The following is a 20,473-nucleotide window of genomic DNA, read 5'->3' as shown; positions in this document are numbered from 1 at the left end:
AGGAAGGAAAGGGAGAAGAATGTTCCAGATGGAGGGGGCTTGGAGTGGAGATGGCAGAGAGCGTGGTGCATTCTGGGAAACCAGAGTACTTGGTGTGTTTGTCTGGCAAAGAAGGGGAAGGCCCGAGACGAGGGGTGGGCTGGCAGGGACCAGAGTGCTGAGTAAAGGCCTTGAATACTGTGCTGAATTGTGTTTCGAAGTAAATGTGATCATAAACGTTTAAGATTCTCACTAGAGGAGTGACATCAACTTTACGGAAGGTCACTCTGGCCTTTGGAAAATGGGTGGTGACGGGGTACGAGTGGAGACAGAAATGCCAGCTGCTCAGCTACTGCAACAACAAAGGCTGGCAGTGTGAGCTTACAGTAAATCAGAGGTTTTCGGATTCTTTTTAAAGGGCCCAATGGTAAATATTTCGGACTTTGCAGGCCAGTCTTGTCTCGTCTGCTCAACTCAGCTGTGCCTTTGCAGCAGGAAAGCAGCCAGAGACCCCAGGAACATAAGGGTGTGGCGGTGGGCCAGCACCCCTATGTACAGATCAGCAAGGGCCGGATTTTGACCTCACATGGTAGTTTGCCTGCTCTGTTCTCAGCCAGTGGTTCTCAAAGCCCTTGGGTTCCAAAACCCAAGGTTTCTTGGTTTTATGCTCTTAATAATTTTTGAGGACCAGAGAGCTTTTTGTTCATGAGGGTTATGTCTGTCAATATTTACTGTATTGGAAATTAGGACAACTGAAACGATTTATTATTTCACTTTAATAATAAATATATTACATGTTATCATAGCATTTTTAATGAAAAACAACTTTACCAAAACCAAAAAAGATGGAGAAGAGTGCCATTGTTTTATACTTTGCAAGTGTTTTAAGTGTAGGGCTTAATAGGAGACAGGTGGATTCCTACATCTGCTTCTACATTCCATCTGTTACTATTGTTTTATCGAAATATTTGAAGAAAATTTGGCCTCATACTTACATGTAGTTAGAACAGGGAGGGGTGGTTTAATAGCCTTTTCATGTAATTGTAGATATTTCACTTTAATACGACAACGGAACTGCACACGTGGTGGTTTCTTCTAGTTACACTCTGGAACCTGAGACCGTATCAATGAATTGTTTAACCCTGTTAACATTAAAGTCCATAGTTCTGTCTTGTACTTTGACTGTATCCCTTGCTCATGTGGGTAATTTGGTAGCATCACACCTTGGTCATTTGGAAATACACTGAGTTATTGGTACACTGAGTTATTCACATCTTCTAAATGTTGATACATTTCATTGTACAAGATCAAGAAAATCACCACTGATCTCATTAGAAAAGTCTTAAAGTGGGAAGTGGTCAAATTAATAGTAGTAGAAACAAGTTTTCCAAAATTCTGATTTCTCTTGAAAGCTTGGATTTTATCATTGGCAACAAATACCGTCAGTTGTTTTCTGTGTAGTGAGTGGCTCACTTTGTTTATTTTTAAGAAAATTTCTGCCAGATGTCAAAATCTAAACAACCATAGTTGGTCAGTTGTTCCTTCAGATAAAAGTGGCATTCCGTGAAAATGGCTGGTTCAACGTGCAGCACTAACAACCGTGCACATGCTTTTCCGTGAGACAGTCACTGTACTCGGGGGTACAGCAAACCTGCTGTGTGCCTAGCGCCCATCTTACCACAAAGCATATTGAAAAGACTCATACTGATGGGTTGGGATTGAGTAAAATTAATTCGTTTGATGGTTCATCAAGGATATTCCTCAGTAAAACTGGCTTTTTTCCTTTCTTTCCTTCCTGCCCGCATGGTGTGAGCAGCAGGACCGCTGGTGCGGTTCCGTGCTGCTGAGCGATGCGTGCTGGACGCCAGCAGTTTCAGCCGCGTTGCTTCTGCTCCGTCATCCAGGTGACAACACGGTGAAAATGGCAACGCGGATTACTGTGAAAATAGTTTTGACCTTGTGGTCCTCGAAGAGGGTCTTGGGTACCCGCAGGGGTCCACAGACCACACTTTGAGAACTACTGCTTTAAAGCTAGCTACTAGCAATAGGAATAACAGAACAGGGCAGATTTTAAGATTAACTGTCCCCTCTCATCGTTACTGGATTTTGCTGTTTTTGTCTCAGCAGACAAAAGCAGAGCATTCATTATTTAAAGTAACTCACATGATGCAGATGTAAAAAGAGTAAAAGCAAAAGTTCTTCTTCATTCCTCCCCAGAGGTAATGACCCTTAACAGTGTGTGTATGTTTTTTAGACCATTTCCTATTCATTTATCCATGTACTTTTGTTTTAAAATTTAGTTTGCGTGTAAGCAGTGGTTTTTAAATCCCCTACAAAGTGTGAATCCTATTATAAATGTTGTTTGCTTGCTTGTTTGCATCAGCAGTGTGTAATTTGAGATCGTACAGTGACCCGGGCTTTCTGCTGAGCTGTGCGTACACTTGAGCCTGTTTGACCCTGAACATAGCCCCTGGAGATGTCAGTGCTACTGTTGCTTGTGTTTACAAATGAGCACATTGAATCTCAGAAGATGTAGTCACTTGCCCAAGGACACAGAGCTAGTGGGTGCTGAGGTCAGGATTTCAGCCCAGGTGTTCTGTGTCCAGAGCCCACACGTCAGTATTTTTAACCATACTGCCTTCTTGCATAGCTCGATTTGATCCTTTTTGATGGCTACAGAGTATATAGTTGTACAGACTACTCATTTATTTAACAAGTCCTCCGTTGGTGGGTTCCAAGTTTTGCTGTTACTAAAGATGCTGCAGTAAAGAGACTTCTCCATCCATCTGCCTGGGGCAGGCGTTCCTGTGGCTAGAGTCCTAGAAACAAGACACACTCAAAGGCCTCCAACATTTACCTTTTTAGGCTGCCAAATTGTCCTCCAAAAGACGGTGCTGACTTACACCTTCCCCACACTTTTCCTTCTCCACTCATGCTGGGAATATTAAACTTTTTAATTTTAGCTATTTTAATGTCAATTTTAATGTTGTAGTTTGCATTTCCTTATAGTTAGGCAATTGAGATTTTTTTTTGTCAACTATTTCTGTTTTTTCCGTGAATTGTCAGATTGTATCTCTTGTCCATTTTTCTACTGAGGTTTTTAGAAATGAATTTTAAAAGCTTTTTAAGACATTATAAGTACTAATCTCTGAATATTTTTTATTAACCTTGAGTGTTAATTTTTCAGTTATGTCCCCTGTATGTGTGTCTTCTATAGGCGGGTTTTTTGTTGCTGTTGCCGCTGTCGGGAATTAAGAAAAAGCTGAGATCTTGGTTGGGTCAGTAGTGGTGTGGAAGAGGAGCAGTGTGGGACAACAGGAGTGATTCATAGGTTGGACTAAATACTGAGAGCCGGAGCTCAGAGAGTGACCGTGAAAACAGAAGAGCTTGGAAAATTCACAGAGAGCTTGGTAAGGCTGTCAGAGTTACACAGACTGGGGAGCAGACCTTAGCGTATTTTATCTAGATCTCCAGAGATAAGGAAGTCACAACTAAAACGCGGGTGTATGAATTCTATATCTTGTGCTATACGTAGCACAGTGCTGGCACATAGGAAGTATTTTAATAAATTGTGAATTCTTAGTGAGTCATGATACCTGCCCCAAAGGTATTAAGTTCCCTGATAATGATGTGGAAATTTTGGGTGTAAAAAAGGAACAAACGATGAGTCCTCATTTTTTAACCAAATCTGTAAACGTGTCATTCATTTTTAAAAAGGGGTAAGAGAGTTCATATAAATCATCAAAGAAAGGGCATTAATGGGCAAAGACTTCTTTTTTAATTTATTTTATTTTTATTTATTTTTGGCTGCGTTGGGTCTTTGTTGCTGCACGGGGGCTGCTCTTCATTGCAGTGCGTGGGCTTCTCATTGCGGTGGTTTCTGTTGCGGAGCACGGGCTCCAGGCACGCAGGCTTCAGTAGTTGTGGCTCGCAGGCTCAATAGTTGTGGCACATGGGCTTAGTTGCTCACGGCATGTGGGGTCTTCCCGGAACAGGGCTCGAACCCATGTCCCCTGCATTGGCAGGCGGATTCTTAACCACTGTGCCACCAGGGAACCCCACAAAGATGTTTTAATTAAAACAGTGGTGAGGTTTTATTGTTGCTTTACATTTCTGGAAAAAGTATCTCTACACTCATTTTTCTGGAGGGCAATTTCACATATATCTATCAAACCTTAAGCAAGGGTTGGGAGCCTATGACTCATTCCACTTACAGGAATATGCCAGCTTTTTTTTTTTTTTTTTTTTTTTGGCTGCATTGGATCTTCGTTGCGGAGCACGGGCTTTCTCTAGTTGTGGCGAGCAGGGGCTGCTCTTCGTTGCGGAGCACGGACTGTAGACGTGCCAGCTTCAGTAGTTGTGGCATGCAGGCTCGGTAGTTGTGGCTCGTGGGCTCTAGAGCTCAGGCTCAGTAGTCATGGCTCACGGGCTTAGTTGCTCTGTGGCATGTGGGATCTTCCCGGGCCAGGGCTCAAACCCATGTCCCCTGCATTGGCAGGCAGATTCTTAACCACTGCGCCACTAGGGAAGTCCTGTACCAGCATTTCATGAAGATGTATTTACAGAGTTGTGCATTGCAGCAATAAAATATCAGGGAAAAAATTCCCAAAAGTAAGTGATTAAAAGTGATTCAAAAAGTGATTAAAAGTGAAGTGATTAAATGGATTGTGGTGCACCCATATTGTGGTTTAAAGGGGTCTGTGCCTGCCGGAGAGAAGTTTGTGACGTGTTAGGTGAAAAAAAGCGAGTCACAGAACAGTGATTGCATGTAAAACTGAGTGGAGTTGTAAATGTCTGGAAGATGCAGGATAGCTGACATCAGTGGGGACCGGGGGTAGTGAGGGGTCAGGTTTGCATCAGAGGGACTTTGGCTTTTATTCTACACGCTTCTGTATTATTTAGTGTTCCGCACCAAGGCAGCATTGTTTTTGTGATGATAAAAAGAAAAAGACCAGTTCAGAAAAGGGAAAGACCAGCTTTGTAACAGCGGAGGAAGGTTTCCTTTCCTGCTACTTATGAACACCTGCTGTTCAGGCTGCCACTTGAAAACACCCTAAACATTTTTTTGTAAGGTTTTTGTTTCTTAGGGGTTTTTTGGAGTATAGTTGATTTACAATATTGTGTTACTTTTAGGTGTACAGCAAAGTGAATCAGTTATATGTATATTTTTTCCAGATTATTTTCTATTATAGGTTATTACTATACTATAAGATACAAGACACTGACTATAGTTCCCTGTGCTGTACAGTAAATCCTATTGCTTATCTGTTTTATGTAGTTTGTATCAACCCAATTTTTCCGAGTTTTAATTGTTCTGCTCCAGGTATCTGTGATGACAAAATAGATGTCCATAAGAATATACATTACTGAAGCTCTAGTATTTATAACTAGATGTAAAGCAAAGCAAAATGACAGCCCAGCTGATGATGATTGTTGAAAGGAGGGCCTTCAGTACCTGGTACACCAGTGTGTTTGTAAATGGACCTAACTATCCATCTCATGGAGGCTGTTTGTGGCTTGGTTTCGGCCATTTGCAGTGACCTGTGTATCTACATGTTCTAAAGAAATGTCATAATTTCTTTTTTTTTTTTTTTGGATACACCTTACATATAGGAGAAATATTTTATTTATTTTTTTAAATTTTATTATTTACATTTTGGCTGCGCTGTGCAGCATGTGGGATCTTAGTTCCCCTACTGGGGATAGAACCCACACCCCCTGTGGTGGAAGCACAGAGTCTTAACCACTGGACTGCTAGGGAAGTCCCTAGGAGAAATATTTTAAATCTTGAGACAACCATTTGCCACCTCACTTTTTTTTTTCTTAACAATATCTGTTTTCTCCTCTATAGCTTTTTTTTTCTTTTTTTTTTTTTTTTTTTTTTTTTTTTGGTCCTCTGGGTCTTAGTTGCAGCTCATGGGCTCCTTAGTTGCAGCTTGCCAGCTCCTTAGTTGTGGCATGTGAACTTTTAGTTGCAGCATGCGTGTGGGATATATTTCCCTGACCAGGGATTGAACCCTGGCCCCTTGCATTAGGAGTGCAGAGTCTTAACCACTGTGCCACCAGGGAAGTGTCCCTCCCACCTCACATTTTGATAAACTTTACAGTTGTCCTTTAAAATAAGTAGTAATATACATATTATTAACATAATATCAATAATTATTATATAATTATTAATTATACAGTTACATATACATGTAAGGTATATTTATTTATTAAAATATAGATAATACTATATGCTAATTGTAAACACCCATGTTCTCAACATTTGGCCATATTTGTTTCAGATTTAAGATGTAAAAGTTACAGTTGAAGTTCTCTCTCTTTTTAACTCCCCAATTCCATTTCCTGAACTTTTCTCTCCTTCCTTCACCAGTGGCAACTTCTACCATAAAGTTGGCCTATAAATTCCCTGCTGCTGAATTTTCATCGAAATAGATGTACTGCTGCTGCTGTTTCTCCAGTTGTCTTGCTTTTGTTAGACCTTAAGGATCTAAGTGAATGTTAGAGGTCAACATTTATTAGATTTTGACTTTGGTTATGATAAAAAAAAAAGCATGTATCTGTCAGTTGTCGAAGTCATCTGAAATATCAGAGATAGTTCTTGAAGTAGTATTAGCCACAGTGATCATTGATTTTTTTTCTGCCATCAAGCCCTGGTTATGTTCAGGTATGTAGTAGTGATAACAATCTGAAAATGAGAGAATGCAAAAAATCTTTATTTTAACCATTCTCAGTTTACTTAATGTCCATTAAAGCACAGTAGAATTCAGCAGGAAAAGGAGAAATTGATTGGAATTATGAAATTATCCACTTAGGACTTTCTGTGTGCCTTTTAAAGTACTGTTCAGGGTAAAATGTGTTCCTAAGTAAAATAATATAATTGTATGAATTGTTGTTTTAGAAATCCATTGAAAGTTTACCTTTGGGGGAATTCCCTAGTGGTCTAGTGGTTAGGACTCTGCACTCTCACTGTTGAGGGCCCAGGGAAGGGCCCAGGTTCAATCCCTGGTCGGGAAACTAAAATCCCACAAGCTGTGTGTGGCACGGCCAAAAAAAAAAATTTACCTTTGGGTTGCTGGCTCTGCAGGCCTGGTGGTGGCCGGCAGAGGGCAGGCTGGGTTTAGGGAGAACAGGTGCCCTCACCTTTCAGACTTGGCTCCTGAGGTTGCATCTCCTTGTTTCATTTGACCTATAAGAGAAAAAAATAACACTCAAGCTAACGTGGAATTGGCTTTTTTTTTTTTAAGGTTTGTGAATTTTTTTAAATTGTGATAAACTATACATAGCTTAATATTGATCATTTTAATTATTCCTACGTGTACAGCTCAGTGGCATTAATTACATTCACAATATTGTGTGACCACCACTACCTCTACCCAAAACTTCTTCATCATCTCCAACAAAAACTCCACACCTGTTACATAACAACTCCCTCTTCTCTCCTCCCTGCAGCCCCTGGTAATCTCTGTTCTACTTTCTGTGTATTTTCCTATTCCAGGAACTGCATATAAAACTGGAATTATACAATATTGGTCCATCTGTATCTGGTTTATTTCACTACAAATAATGTTTTCAAGATCTACCCAAGTTGTAGCATGTATCAGAATTTTTTAAAGATTTTATTGTTCTGGAGCTATTTTAGGTTCACAGCGAAATTAAGAGAAAGGTACAGCAATTGCCCATATACCACACCCCCCCTTCAACCTCCCCCACCGTCAACACCCCCTGCGGTAACAGCATGTTACATGTGTTGCAGTCAGAGAGCCAAGATGGGCACATCATCATCACCCATAGTCCATAGTCGACCTCAGGGTTCACTCTTGATGTTGTACATTCTGTGGGTTTGCACAAATGTGTAATGACACGTCTCCATCAGTATAGTCTCATACAGAGTCGCTTCCCTGCCCTCAAACTCCTCTTTGCTCAGCCTGTTCACCCCTCCCTTCCTCCCCCCCCACCAGCAACCACTGATTGTTTTTTATTTCTGTCTCCATGGTTCTGCCTTTTCCAGAATGTCATAGAGTTGGAATCATACAGTAGGCAGCCTTTTCAGATTGGCTTCTTTCACTTTGTAATAAGCACTTAAAGTTCTTCCCTGCCTTTCATGGCTTGGTGGCTCGTTTCTTTGTACACTGAATAATATTCCAGTGTCTGGATGGACCACAGTTTATTAACCCCTTCACCTACGGAAGGACATCTTGGCTGTTCCAGGTTTTGGCAGTTATGAATACAGCTGCTACAAACATTTGTGTGCAGGTTTTTGTGTGGATGTACATTTTCCACTCTTTGGGTAAATAGCAAGGAACAAAGTTGCTGGGTGGACCGTATGGTAAGAGGACGTTTATTTTTGTTAGAAGTTGTCAAGCTGTCTCCTGAAGTGGCCACACTGCTTTGCGTTCCCACCAGTGATGTAACGGAGTTCCTGCCACTCCGCACCCTCTCTAGCACTTGGTGTTGTCCGTGGTTTTGGAGTTTGACCATTCTAATAGGTGTGTAGCGCTATTGTGTGTTACTTTACATTTTCCTGATGACATATGCTGTGGAGCATCTTTTCATATGCTTGTTTGCCATGTGTATATCTTATTTGGTGAGGTGTCTGTTAAGGTCTTTTGCACATTTTGTAATTGGGTTGTTTTCTTATTGTTGAGTTTTAAGAGTTCTTTTGTATATTTGGATACCAGTTCTTTATCAGATGTGTCTTTTGCAAATGTTTTCCCCCAGTCTGTAGCTTGTCTTCTCATTCTCTTGAATGTATCAGAATTTCATTCCATTTTATGGCAGAATTAGATACGGATTTTTTGAAATAGAAATAATACATTTCTAACCTCATTTTTTATGTTGTTTTTGGTCGTTGAATGTACTTTTTAAATTTTTACCCTTAAACAATAAATGCATTCCTGAAAAGGTATTTGGAAATTGGATTATTTATATGCATTGAGTGAAATTACTGGTCAAAAATAGCTTGTTACGGGCTTCCCTGTTGGTGCAGTGGTTGAGAGTCCGCCTGCCAGTGCAGGGGACACGGGTTCGTGCCCCAGTCTGGGAAGATCCCACATGCCGCGGAGCGGCTGGGCCCGTGAGCCATGGCCGCTGAGCCTGCGCGTCCGGAGCCTGTGCTCCGCAACGGGAGAGGCCACAACAGTGAGAGGCCCGCATACCGCAAAAAAAATAGCTTGTTACAAGTTTTTTCTATAGTAAAAAATCACAAAGTTGGGGTAGATAATTGCTTAAAGTTTGGTAAACTCTGACTTGTTTTATCATTCACCTGGTAAAGTTCTCACTTACTTGATAACCTTGCCTATTTTAGGGTTTCTCTAACTTAGATATCTGTGAGTTCTTTCATGTGTGTTTAAATGTAGTTAACTTTGTACTTAGTTATAAGGAAGAATCTCAGGGCGGTGTGTGTTCCTAACAGATGCTAACAAAAGTTGGCATTTGAGGAGAAACATTAGCAGCCTTGTTTTTCTAATGTGATGGACTAGGTTCAGATTTAGACAGAGGTTATTCTTCTTTTGGTACCAATTCCTCAAGTTAATGACCTTTTTACTGTAGATGACAAAAATACTAGTCACTGTCTTCTTGCTAGTTTGACTGAGTCTGAAATCCAGGGAGGAGCTGTGTGTTGTTACATGTCTAGGCATGCAGCAGGGAGAGGGGCTGAAAGTAAAAACTGCTGAGAATAGTTAGTGACCCGAGGCAACAAGTGAACATTGACCTCCTCATTCTTGCTTCTTGTGCATCCATCCATGGTGTGGAAGGTGCCCTGAGCAAAGCACTGCTCTTCAACAGACATAGACGTGGTCCTAGGATGGAAGCAGTTAGCTAGTTAATTGCCATTGTGATGAGGGCTGCAGAAGGAGTCAAGGGGGTTCCCTGGGCAGTGGCCCTTTGAGCTCAAAGTGAAGGATGGATGGGCATGGACTGGGTTGAGGGATGGGAGGCATGGTCCAGGCAGAGTAGAACGTGGAGGAGGGCTTGAAACAGGAAGAATTATGAGCAGTTCAGGAACCTGAAAGAGGCCTGGGTGATCAGACCATAGAAAGGAAAGGGGAGAAGAGAATGAGGATTTTGATCTTTCTCCTAAGGGCAGTAGGGATTCACGTGATGTGTCTTAGTGGGAAAATAGCACGATCGCATTTGTGTTTAAAAATAAAAATTGCTCCAGATGCAGTGTGCAGAGGTGGGCTGGAATCATTTTAGGGCAAGATGCTGCTTTTTAATTTTCAAAAGAGCCTAGTAAGTATGTTGATGATTGTGTTACAGAGACATTGCCCTGACCTTCATAGTTATAGAGTGCTTTGGCTTGCTTTGGATCAGGCTTCTGCCGTGGACCACCCAGTTCTAATTTACCGAAAGAATTACTAAGCATGAAATTAAGCATAAAATCTCCTAGCTGTAATTCAAGTGTGGGAGAAAGGTTAAGACAGACAGTCAGGTAGCCTTTTGGGTTAAAACTTTCTAATTTTTAACATGTGGTGGGAGGAATAGAATGGAATATTCTGTATGAATTGGATTTTCCTTGAAAAGGGTGATTAATTTTCCAGTGGGCTTTAATTTTAATAACAAGTTAAATGTGGTTTCCTAAGTTTTGAAGTCTGCTGAACGTCATTAGGTAAGACATCTAGTTAGGGAATGATGTAAACACTAATTTTCCTGATAAACAACAATAAAAGATTCACCATATCCTTCTGCTGCCTTTATCTCCTTATGCACATGCTTTGCAAGAAGTAACCAAAAAAACAGAACAAAACCAAAAGCAAGGGATCTTTAGGTTTAAATGGAAGGGGGATTTAAAATAGTGTTTTTGTTGAAAAATTCATAGCAGGGTTTTGTTTAGAAAAACTTGAAATAATGTAGTCTACTTTTAGAATATAACCGAGAAATGTTACAAGTCGAGAAGACCTTTTAATGACTTGATCCAATCATTTTATGGTGTACTTTCAAAAAACAGCTTTATTGAGATATAATTCACATAGCATGAAACTCATCCTTTTAAAATGTACAGTTCAGTTCAGTGTTTTTAGTATGTTCACAGAGTTGTGCAGCCATCACCACTAGCTAATTTTAGAACATTTTCATCACTCCCAAAAGAAACTCACTAGCAGTCCCTTCTCAATCTTTCCTCCCCCACCTCCTGGCAACCACTAACCTACTTTCTGTTTCTATGGATTTGCCTGTTCTGCACATTTCATTTAAATGAAATCATATAATATGTGGCTGCATGCCACTCTGACAGGAGCAAGGGAGCCTGAGATAAATGGCCACACCCTCGGTTCACGTCTTACACGTTCATGCACGGGGAAAGTTGACTGGCTTGGTGATGGTGGCAGAGGAGCTGGGTGGGTTGAAACAGGTGCACTTGCCACGTGGTGGGAGCAGACAGTCCTTAGAGGGGCTCGGGAGAGAGCGGAAGGCAGTGAGGGCAGGGAGCCGGCTGCCTCGGCTTCAGGAGGACCAGGTGCGGCAGAGGCCAGAGGAGGGTGGGCCGCTTTTTTCCTTAAGCTGAGAGATTGCAGCGCTCCTGTTTGAAAATGGGAGCGGTCTATTAGAGGGGAGAAGAGGGACGATTGACGGAGGAGCATAGGGCCTCCTGCTTTGGTGGGTCCCAGCTCGAAGCAGCGGCTCCTGCCGTTGCCACAGGGAAGGGGGGTCAGTCCCCGCAGGTGCTGTATTTGTTCGTGGGTGTGTGTGGACGGTCTCTTCTGGGCATTTCTGTTTTTCAGAGAAATAATACAGAATTATTAACAGAAAGTGAAGTGTGGGTGGCTGAGGTGCTGGAAGTTTGAGAGGAAAAGGTGTGAAGGGGGTGTTGTGAAGTAGGGGGAAATCAGTGGTCTGGGAGCATCAGACGAAAATCTGTGAGCGGGCGTTGGGGAGCGGACAGCCGCCACCGGAGGGGGCTTTGGGGGAGCTCGGGGGTCGGCATGTCTCAGAGCAAGAAGATGGAGGGAGCGTTCCAGGGAGAGGGCGAGGCTGTAGACAGAGAGAGGCTTGGGGAGGGTGGACTCTCGAGTCAGGCTGGGGAAGCACGGGACCAAATGCGGAGAAGATGGATAGAAGTAAACAGGACACAGGGAGATGCCCAAGTGTGCAGCACAGCGGTGTTCACAAATGCAGACATCCTTGGAAATGACCCAGATCAAGAAAGCACCTAACCCTTGCCCGCAGCCCTATTCCAGCCCAGCTGCTGACATTATGGATTCCATTCCCCTGTTTCTGAACTTAATATAAATAGGATCGTGGTGTAAGTACTCCTTAGTATTTTCTTCATGAAACTAATCCGTATTGTGTGTGCAGTGGTTGTTTGCTCACTTCCACTGCTGTGTGGTACTCCGCCATGTGAACGGTCCACAATTTATGCATCCTTTCTGCTGTTGAGGGACATTTGAGTCGTTTCTCTTGCAAACGTGCTACTGTGAACATTCTTGTAAGTGCTTTAATGGTACACGTATGTTTCTGGCGGCTGTGCACCTAGAGTGAGATTTCTGGGTCCTAGGGTGTGTGGACGTTTAGCTTTTGTGGCTGTTGCCAGTTTTCACTCCCACAGGTGGTGTGTGAGAGTTCCTGTTGTTCCCTGTCCTTGCGAACACATGGAGCAGTCTTTAGTTTCAGCCATTTCCCTGGGCATGTAGTGGTGTCTCAGTATGGTTTTTCCTTGCCTTCTTTCCCTGACGGCTTAAGAGGTTGAACGCCATTTCCTATTTTATTGGCCTAGGATTAGTTTTGATACCTTAGTGGAGAGTAGATGACATTTTAACAGTGACCACCTGCTGGGACTGATCCTAATGCAGTTCCTAGTAGTGAGGGAGGGGGGTAGTGGTCTCATGAGGGACGTGCAGACAGTAATCCTGCTGATGGCTGTGCAGGTCCGCAGAGCTGTGTTCCGTATCAGGAACACACTGTGATCACAGGCTGGGAGGTGGTGTTTAAATAGCCCTGCACATCTTGAACTAGAGGAGAAGCGGTGGGGGAGAAGATGAAACAAACTGCTGGAAACTGCATCGCCCATCTAATTGTTGTTGTGGGATCATTTTGATTGTGAAAGTTGAGTATTGATAGGGTTTTAAGCAGGGTGGTAACGTGACTTATTCCTTTAAACGCATCCCTCCATCTGCCTTATGGAGATTGGACTCGAAGGGGCAAGGTTGGGGGGGGCGGCGTTAGGAGGCTGTCACAATAATTCAGCCAGAGATTATGGTCACTTTGGACGTAAGACAGTGGCAGTGAGACTGATGAAAGTAGAGGAAATGGAATACTCACATCTGTATGTTTTTGTTTTGAAAAGCTTAAAAACTTGGAAAAGTACAAGAATAATATAACAAACACCTGTATACTGCCCCCCAGAATCTGCCGCCACAGCTGCCTGTCTTCCTTCATTTCTGTGGCTTTGTATGTGTGTAAGTGATCTGTCCGTGGTTCTGCGCTCTGGGATCCAGTGGCGTGGTTCTGGATCTCCTCGGTGCTGCCCCGTCTGAGCTAGTCCCTAACCCGGTGCGTCCTGGTCGTCACCAGCTGAACCACCTCTGCAATCTTAGTTTAAGGTGCTTCTCCCCTGGGCTTCTGCCTCCCTCCCGTGCTTCCGGCTCAGCTGGGCTCCTGCCCCCACTGCACCTTCCTCAGCACTGTCTGCCCCTGCCCCTCACCCCTCTCCCTGCTGTGCCCCCTCCCCTCAGCCGGGTTCCGGGGGCCAACGCTGTGTTCCTTCTGGCTCGCCCTTAACCTTCTTGCCTCTCTCAGCCCCTGGGTTCATACTCCTGGCAAAACCCCAAACCTGGTTGAACCGGGCATCTGCCTGCTCTCAGCCTACACCCAAGTCCCTGGGCGGGGTGGAAACACGTGGCTGCGGGAGCTGTGCTGCTTATTATTCATTCACAGAAGTGTGCATGCCGGGAGGGCAGGGGCGTGGCCTTGTTCGTTGTGTCCCCTGTGCCCGTGCAGCGCCGGCTTATAGTAGTCATTCAGGACGTTTGCTGGATTTAGAAAACTGCCGCCCTCAAATCTCACATGGGCATTGATGTTATGAGACAGACCTGCGTTTCCCTAGTGCGGTCACTCCTGACTTTCTGAGAAGACCTCCTTCATGTGTTCTCCCAGATGGCCTTTGACTCTTAGCAGGTGCATCTCCTCTCATACCTCACAGAAAAAAGAGATAGTCGGTCGCACTCTCATCGTCCCAAGCTCAGGTTCACAGCCTGCCACATATGTGCCGTGCGCACCGCGACCTCCTCCCCAGGTGCAGGTGTCCCTGCTCCTTCCTTCTGGCAGCCCCACCCCCCACCCCGCTCGCGCTCTGCGTCTCTGTCCCTGCCTGCTCGTCCTGTAATCCTGTCCTCGCTCCTGCACCATCCGCTTCTGCCCCCGCGGCCACATCATGCCCGTGGCACACGGACATGACTTTATATCCTCTGTCCTTTAAAAACCCCAGTGACTACATTTCCCCTTCGAGTCCTCCCCTCCCCATTCCTTGTCCCTGCCTCCTTGTGTCGCAGTCATGGTGTCTGACATCCAGTGCCTCTTTCCTTACCAACTGCCCCCTGCCAGCATCCCTAGCAGCCTCTGAGGAATGTCAGACACTGCTAGCTTTTGATCTGTGAGTTTGAACGGTAAGTACTGACTTCCTGTTAGTGGTAACTGATGATTTAGCTTTTGTGCTAACATCACCTTCCACCCACACGTCCTCCCCTCCTCTCCTAAAGAGAGGCTTTAAGAGAATTCTCTTGCGAGTCCTGGTTACATCAGTATTGTGCTGACTTTGTAAATATTGTTCATCATGGAACTAAAGCGTACATTTTCGTTCTCATACAAGTTTTCATTTTGTCTAGAGCTAATAAGGATTGCCTAATTTTCTCATATGCTTAGTTCCTGTCTTCAGTGCTTTTTTAAAGAACAGTCACTTCAGCAGATCTGTCAGGTACCGAGCAGTGACTTTACCCAAACCCAGCAGGTAATCCCGAGCCCTTCTCTCCTTTCCCCAGATGACCTCGCCTGGCCGCAGTCTCCTTCCGGCTGGACTGTTCTCTCCAGGCCTGTTGGCCGCGTGGCTCCAGTCTTGGGACCCTCTTCACCGTTGTTGAGATGTCAGATCCCCATCTTCCTTCCTCTTGGTTTATTCTCATTTTGCCACATTGCATCTTCCAGTGGTTTCCTGATAACGGGATTTCGTTGTTTTTACTCTTTGCATGTTTGAAAACATCTCTACTCCTCCCTCAAACTGGTTTGAAAATTTGTCTAGGTTTAGAATTTTAGGTTGAAAATGTTTTCTTCTCAGAATTTGAGGGTAGATGGTCTTCCATTCACCATTCTCCTGCCTCCTGTGGGATGCCAGCTGATTCCTCTTGTGTGTGACCTGTTTGTTTCCTCTGGAGAATTTTGGAATCTCCCTTTTATCCTTGGTGTTTTACATTTCAGAGAGATGGGCCTTGGGCCGGGTCTGTTCGTTCATTGTGCTGGGCCCGCCTTGTGGCCTGTCAGCCTGGGAATGTACTTGCTGCTGTTTACGGGAACGCCTGTCTTACTCCTTTGATGATTTTTCCCTTCCTTTTTTCTGTCATCTTTCTGGAACTTGGTAACTGGGTGATGGGCCACCTCAACCTATCCTCTCATTATCTTTTCTTTCCAATTGTCCACTTCTTTGTCTTTTTGTTTTACCCTTTGGAAGAGGTCCTGAGTTGTTAAATTATTATTATTACCCTTTGAATTTCCAGGAGCACTTCCTTGTTTTTCCTTTCTCGTGGCATGCTGCTGTCTTCTAAGGACCCCGCTGGATGCACTGTGGGATGCAGATAACGTGCCCAGCGCCTGCCCCGTAGGCGGTGGTGAGGCTCCCTGGGTTAGTCCAGGCGAGTGCGTTCCTCAAGGAGCACCTGGCACCTCAGCAAGCGCTGGGCCCACATTCTGACGTCACCGCTCTCCTTAGGGATGAGCTCCCTGCCGGCGGTAGCTGTCGTTTCTTTGATCTTTTGTTGGTGCGCTGTCCCTCTTCCCTCCACGTGCCTTCTTTGTTGTGACGTTTTCTCTCACACGTCTTTCGACCCTGAGCTCTTGGTTCTTGTTTAAGTGGAGCCACTGTGGAGCAGAGAGGCAGGTCTGTGAGCAGGTGGGCTTTTCAGCTGGAGGGCTTTCCTGTGGTTGGCCATTTCTTTAAGGACCTCAGGTGATTGAATCTTGAGGCCTTTTCTCTCGGGCTTTGGTGTTTTGGAGAGGAACCCTTGTGGAAACGATCCACTCCTGGCAGCCAGCGTTTGGGAAACCAGAAGTGGGAGTAGCTGTGTGCTCCTGCCTGACCGGACGGGGCCCGGCTTGGGGACCCAGCAGTTCAGCAGAGCAGACAGACTTCCTGCCACCTCGGTGCCCAGCATCTGGCAGGGCGCCTGCCCCAGGCCGTGGATGCACACTTAGACGCCCCCACCGTCGTCCACAGCGCTTAGGGAAGCCCGCCCACACTGGCGGCCTGGCAGAGGACGCCTTTCCCATCTCCTCCCGATGCCTTGGGGTGGGGGGCCCCTGTGCCCTGCCCCCACGCTTGACTGCAAGTCCCAGATGCTCCTCAGGGGCTGCTGGGCCTTCTCATGGTGTTCGCATCCTCCAGGCGGCCACCCTGCAGCACAGGGCGTCATCGCCGGTCTTTGTGCCTTCGCGGAGGCACTGCGCTCTCGCCACGCGAGGAGCCGTGGGGCCCTGGGGCAGAGCAAGGGGCAGAACCGAGTCAGTGCGCGGTCCGTGGTGCTTTTGAAATGCCCAACTGGGTGCCCTCAATCGGGACCACGTGTATGCTGTGGCATCAGTAATACCCATCCAAATCATGCTGGTGATTTAAATGTTATTGGTTGTGCCATTTTAGTATTTAGTTTGTTTATTTTGATTTTAGAGCTCTTTTAAATCCTACAGAGGGTATTTCTAATTTTAGGTTCGTACTTATTTACGTAGCCTAATGAAAATAATTTCCCACCACTGGCAGTCATGCAGTTTTTCTTAAAAGATTCACTCCCTTTTAATGAAGTTTGAAAATCACTGACAGGGACTTCCTGGTGACGCTGTAGTTAGGAATCCTCCTGCCAGCGCAGGGGACACGGGTTCGAGCCCTGGTCTGGGAAGATCCCACATGCCGCGGAGCAACTAAGCCCATGCGCCACAACTACTGAGCCTGCGCTCTGGAGCCCGTGCTCCGCAACAAGAGAAGCCACCGCAATGAGAAGCCCACACACGGCAACGGAGTAGCCCCTGCTCGCCACAACTGGAGAAAGCCCGCGTGCAGCAACAAAGACCTAACGCAGCCATAAATGAATGAGTGAATGAAAGAAAATCACTGACAGAGCTAGAATACCATTAATTATATTGTGCGCCCCCTGGGTATAAATGACATAAATTTTTAGTTCCTTTTAGTCCAGTACAGAATATTTTAGTTTCATTTAAGCAAATTCGGTTATTTCAGGTAATTTAATTTAAAAAGGGACACTTCTAACAAGAAGCCTAATCCTTTCCCCAAGGCTTACTGAAGATTTAAGGAAAAAAAAAAAAAAAGAAATCCCAGGCAGTAGAATTCGGTGTGCTCTTAAATGTCAATAAACCATACCAATGCAGTAAGAACTTATTTTGTAGTAGGGATATCGTATATTAACAGATAAATGTATGTGCAGACCTTTAAGAATTGCAGTATATTATGACCACTTTCCGGAAGCATTCTTCAAGTAGTTTCAACTTTGTGGTCCATTTCTCATTAGTAGGTAGGTCGTTTATAACAGCTGTTTAGTGCTATTTGTGTGTAAACACTTGGCACCCCAGAGAGGTCAGTCTCAGTTGCTGGTAGGATATGCCCTTTGAGCCGGGGCCCCGGCAGCGGGGACGGGTCTGTAGTGATCCATCCCTTCCTCGGAGCAGCCAGAGAGGAGATTTTCTGCGGCAGCTCCCAAGCTCACAGCAGCCCCTTGGGAGACCAGACCCATACCTTTGTCTGATTCTTAGTGCTCAGCAAACCTGAACTATGGAGAAAGTGGTTTTCCCCTAAAGCCCAGCCTGGGATATTCTTCCTGATTCAGTAGTCTGTGTCATAAATCCAGATCCGTTTCCTCTTCCTGAAGTATTAACCTTAGGACACCTGAGACTTTTCCAGGCTTGACTTCGTTTTTGTACCTTGTGGCCTTTACCCCATGTGAGCTGATGTCCAGATCTTGGTGTTGATGGTGTAGAAATCTCGGTGTCTGACCAGCAGTGTCTCACTAGGTAACGCTGTCATCCTTATCAATGGCAGTGACTTCACCCAGACAGTAAGCTAGAACTTGTACTGTCTGTAGTGGTATTTTGTACAGAAGCCAACCAGTCACCGTGTTAATGTAATGTAAGAATCAGGTTTATTTTTAAAGGTAACTCAGGCATGCATTATAAAGTTAGGCAGCAGTCTTCTAGAGCCAACTTTTATCTGTTTTTGTTTTTTCTCAAAATTAATTTCCTAAATTTCTACCCTATACCTTATATCAAGACAACCCAGTCTAGATAAATGCTGGTGTGCCAGGGACCAGGCATTGGATCAGTGACCCATAAATCCACATGGGCTCTGGGCGCCAGAACCAAGAAGTGGCTGCTTGGTAATTATAAGTTTCCCCTGAGAATTTTGCTTTATCCTTGGAGGAAATTTTATATGTGTGTACCTTTCTTTTGATCCTTTTTATTGGTTTTTCAAATATTTATTACAACTCCTTTCAGAATCATAAACTGGTAAATTGCTTCTGTTGTTTGACAGCTGATGTCATCTCAACTGTGGAATTTAGTCACTCTGGAGATCTTCTTGCAACAGGAGACAAGGGCGGCAGAGTGGTTATTTTTCAGCGGGAACAAGAGGTCAGTAATTTACAGTCCACAAACCAAGTGAAATCATTCAGCACTTCTCATACCACTTATAAGGAAGGAAGCACAATTATTTTCTCAGTGTCTCATTTCATTTGATTCCATTATATCACATTCACCATGTAGCATCTTCTTTCAGAAATTATCTCGGGGCGAACGAGAAGACCTGTGTTTCCACTCAGGGACGTACAGCCCCCAAGTCCCAGTTAAGCCCCCAGTGCCCCCCTCATCTGTAGGGCGGGCGGAGAGTCCTTTCCCCGCCCCAGGTTGTCACAGGTGGTGGGGCGGACCAAGTGAAGGGTGTAGGCTGGTGGGGTTCTGGATCTGTCTGCTCGCATCCCGGAGCGAATGAAACCCCTTCACCAGCCACGGAGGTGCTGGCCTCCAGCCCCGGGGTCTGCTGGCTGGTACGGGCACTCTGAGTGCCCCGCAGCACTGGCTGCACCCTCGAGGGCCAGGGCCTCAGAACGCAGGCCTTGGAGGAGCCACAGATGAGCCTCACTCACGAACACTGGCTATTAGGTCCCTCCCGTCTGGGGGAAAAGGGGAGAGGAGCGCTACTTTGTCAGTTACACTTAAGAGTAGAATGGGAGCTATCGCCAGGCCTTGCCAGCCCCTGTCGTCTCTCGTTTCTGGCAAGCGGGCCTCGCCGAGTGCCCAGTAAGGCAGGATGAGGCTCTGCTGTGCGGGTGCCCCAAGCGGGAGCCTCAGCACGGCCAGGCCCGGGGGTTCCGTGAGGCGCCCGCCTTGCCTTTTCCCGACAGAGTGCCCTTCCCGCCTGCTTCCTAGCTGGTCAGCGTGCAGTTGTTTTCATCTCCAAATTCTGCCCTCTAACTTCTTGTGGTAAAACAACTCTGGTGTCAAGGCGGGTGGGCCCTTGCTCCCTTCCTTGTGGCAGGGAGTGCCAGCCCTGCACTGCAGAGGGACACTTGGTGGCATCTGTAGGGGGCAAGCCCTGGGCCCCCAACATCTCCTGGTTAAAATATGCCTGTTGCAGCTCCAATGTTGATTAAAACATTTTTAATTGTATTTTTTCTGGTTCGGGATGGTGAGAATTCTTTTGTGCATATCATATATGTTATCATGAATCTTTCTAAATCTTCACAGACAATTTGATAAGTTTATAATTAGATTATAATTATAATCTTGGAGGTGGATCATCACGATGCTACTTAAAAAGAACTGTATACTTTACCCTTTTCAACAGAAGTAAAAGTCGGTGGCAGTGTTTGAATAATACTTTTAGCAGAAGGATTATTTAACAGATTACTTAACCATAGCTATCTTAAATTTAAGAGTTCACTTTTAGCTCTGTGAAGTCTGCCATTTGAATGATGTCCTTATAGAAAATGAAGTTTTTTCTTGTTTTGGGGGGTCATTGTTTAAACCTAAAAATATGCTAGCTTCAAGTATGAAAGATTATGATAAAACTCAAGCATCTTGCTATAAAATGTGTTAAGTATTGTAGTTTTGAGAAGCTTATCATATTGTGTTCAGTGAAGATGTATTAAGTCAATGGTGCTACAGATTTGTACAGTAGCAGGTCCCTAAAGTTGTTTAAATTTGATAAACCCGACCAACTGTAACTTCATAAATCCCGGGCAGCTTTTTTCCCCATCTTTTTCTTCGTATTTTGGTTGATATAAAAAGC

At 44.8% G+C, this 20,473-nt stretch overlaps 1 protein-coding gene across 2 annotated transcripts in view; it reads left to right on the top strand.

Annotated features, from left to right (window-relative positions):
• PPP2R2D (protein phosphatase 2 regulatory subunit Bdelta) overlaps nt 1-20,473 on the top strand; it is a 44,494-nt gene that overhangs the window by 7,605 nt on the left and 16,416 nt on the right. For both annotated transcript variants that reach the window (XM_081226126.1, XM_081226125.1), the window contains exon 3: nt 18,719-18,816. In XM_081226126.1, the coding sequence (XP_081082252.1) occupies nt 18,719-18,816 (98 nt within the window). The remainder of the gene's footprint in view (nt 1-18,718; nt 18,817-20,473) is intronic.

Source organism: Mesoplodon bidens (assembly GCF_964165515.1).
Source record: "Mesoplodon bidens genome assembly, chromosome: 1".
NCBI lineage: Eukaryota > Metazoa > Chordata > Mammalia > Artiodactyla > Ziphiidae > Mesoplodon > Mesoplodon bidens.
The sequence above is the reverse complement of the archived record's forward strand: the minus strand, read 5'-3'. Positions and strand labels throughout refer to the sequence as shown.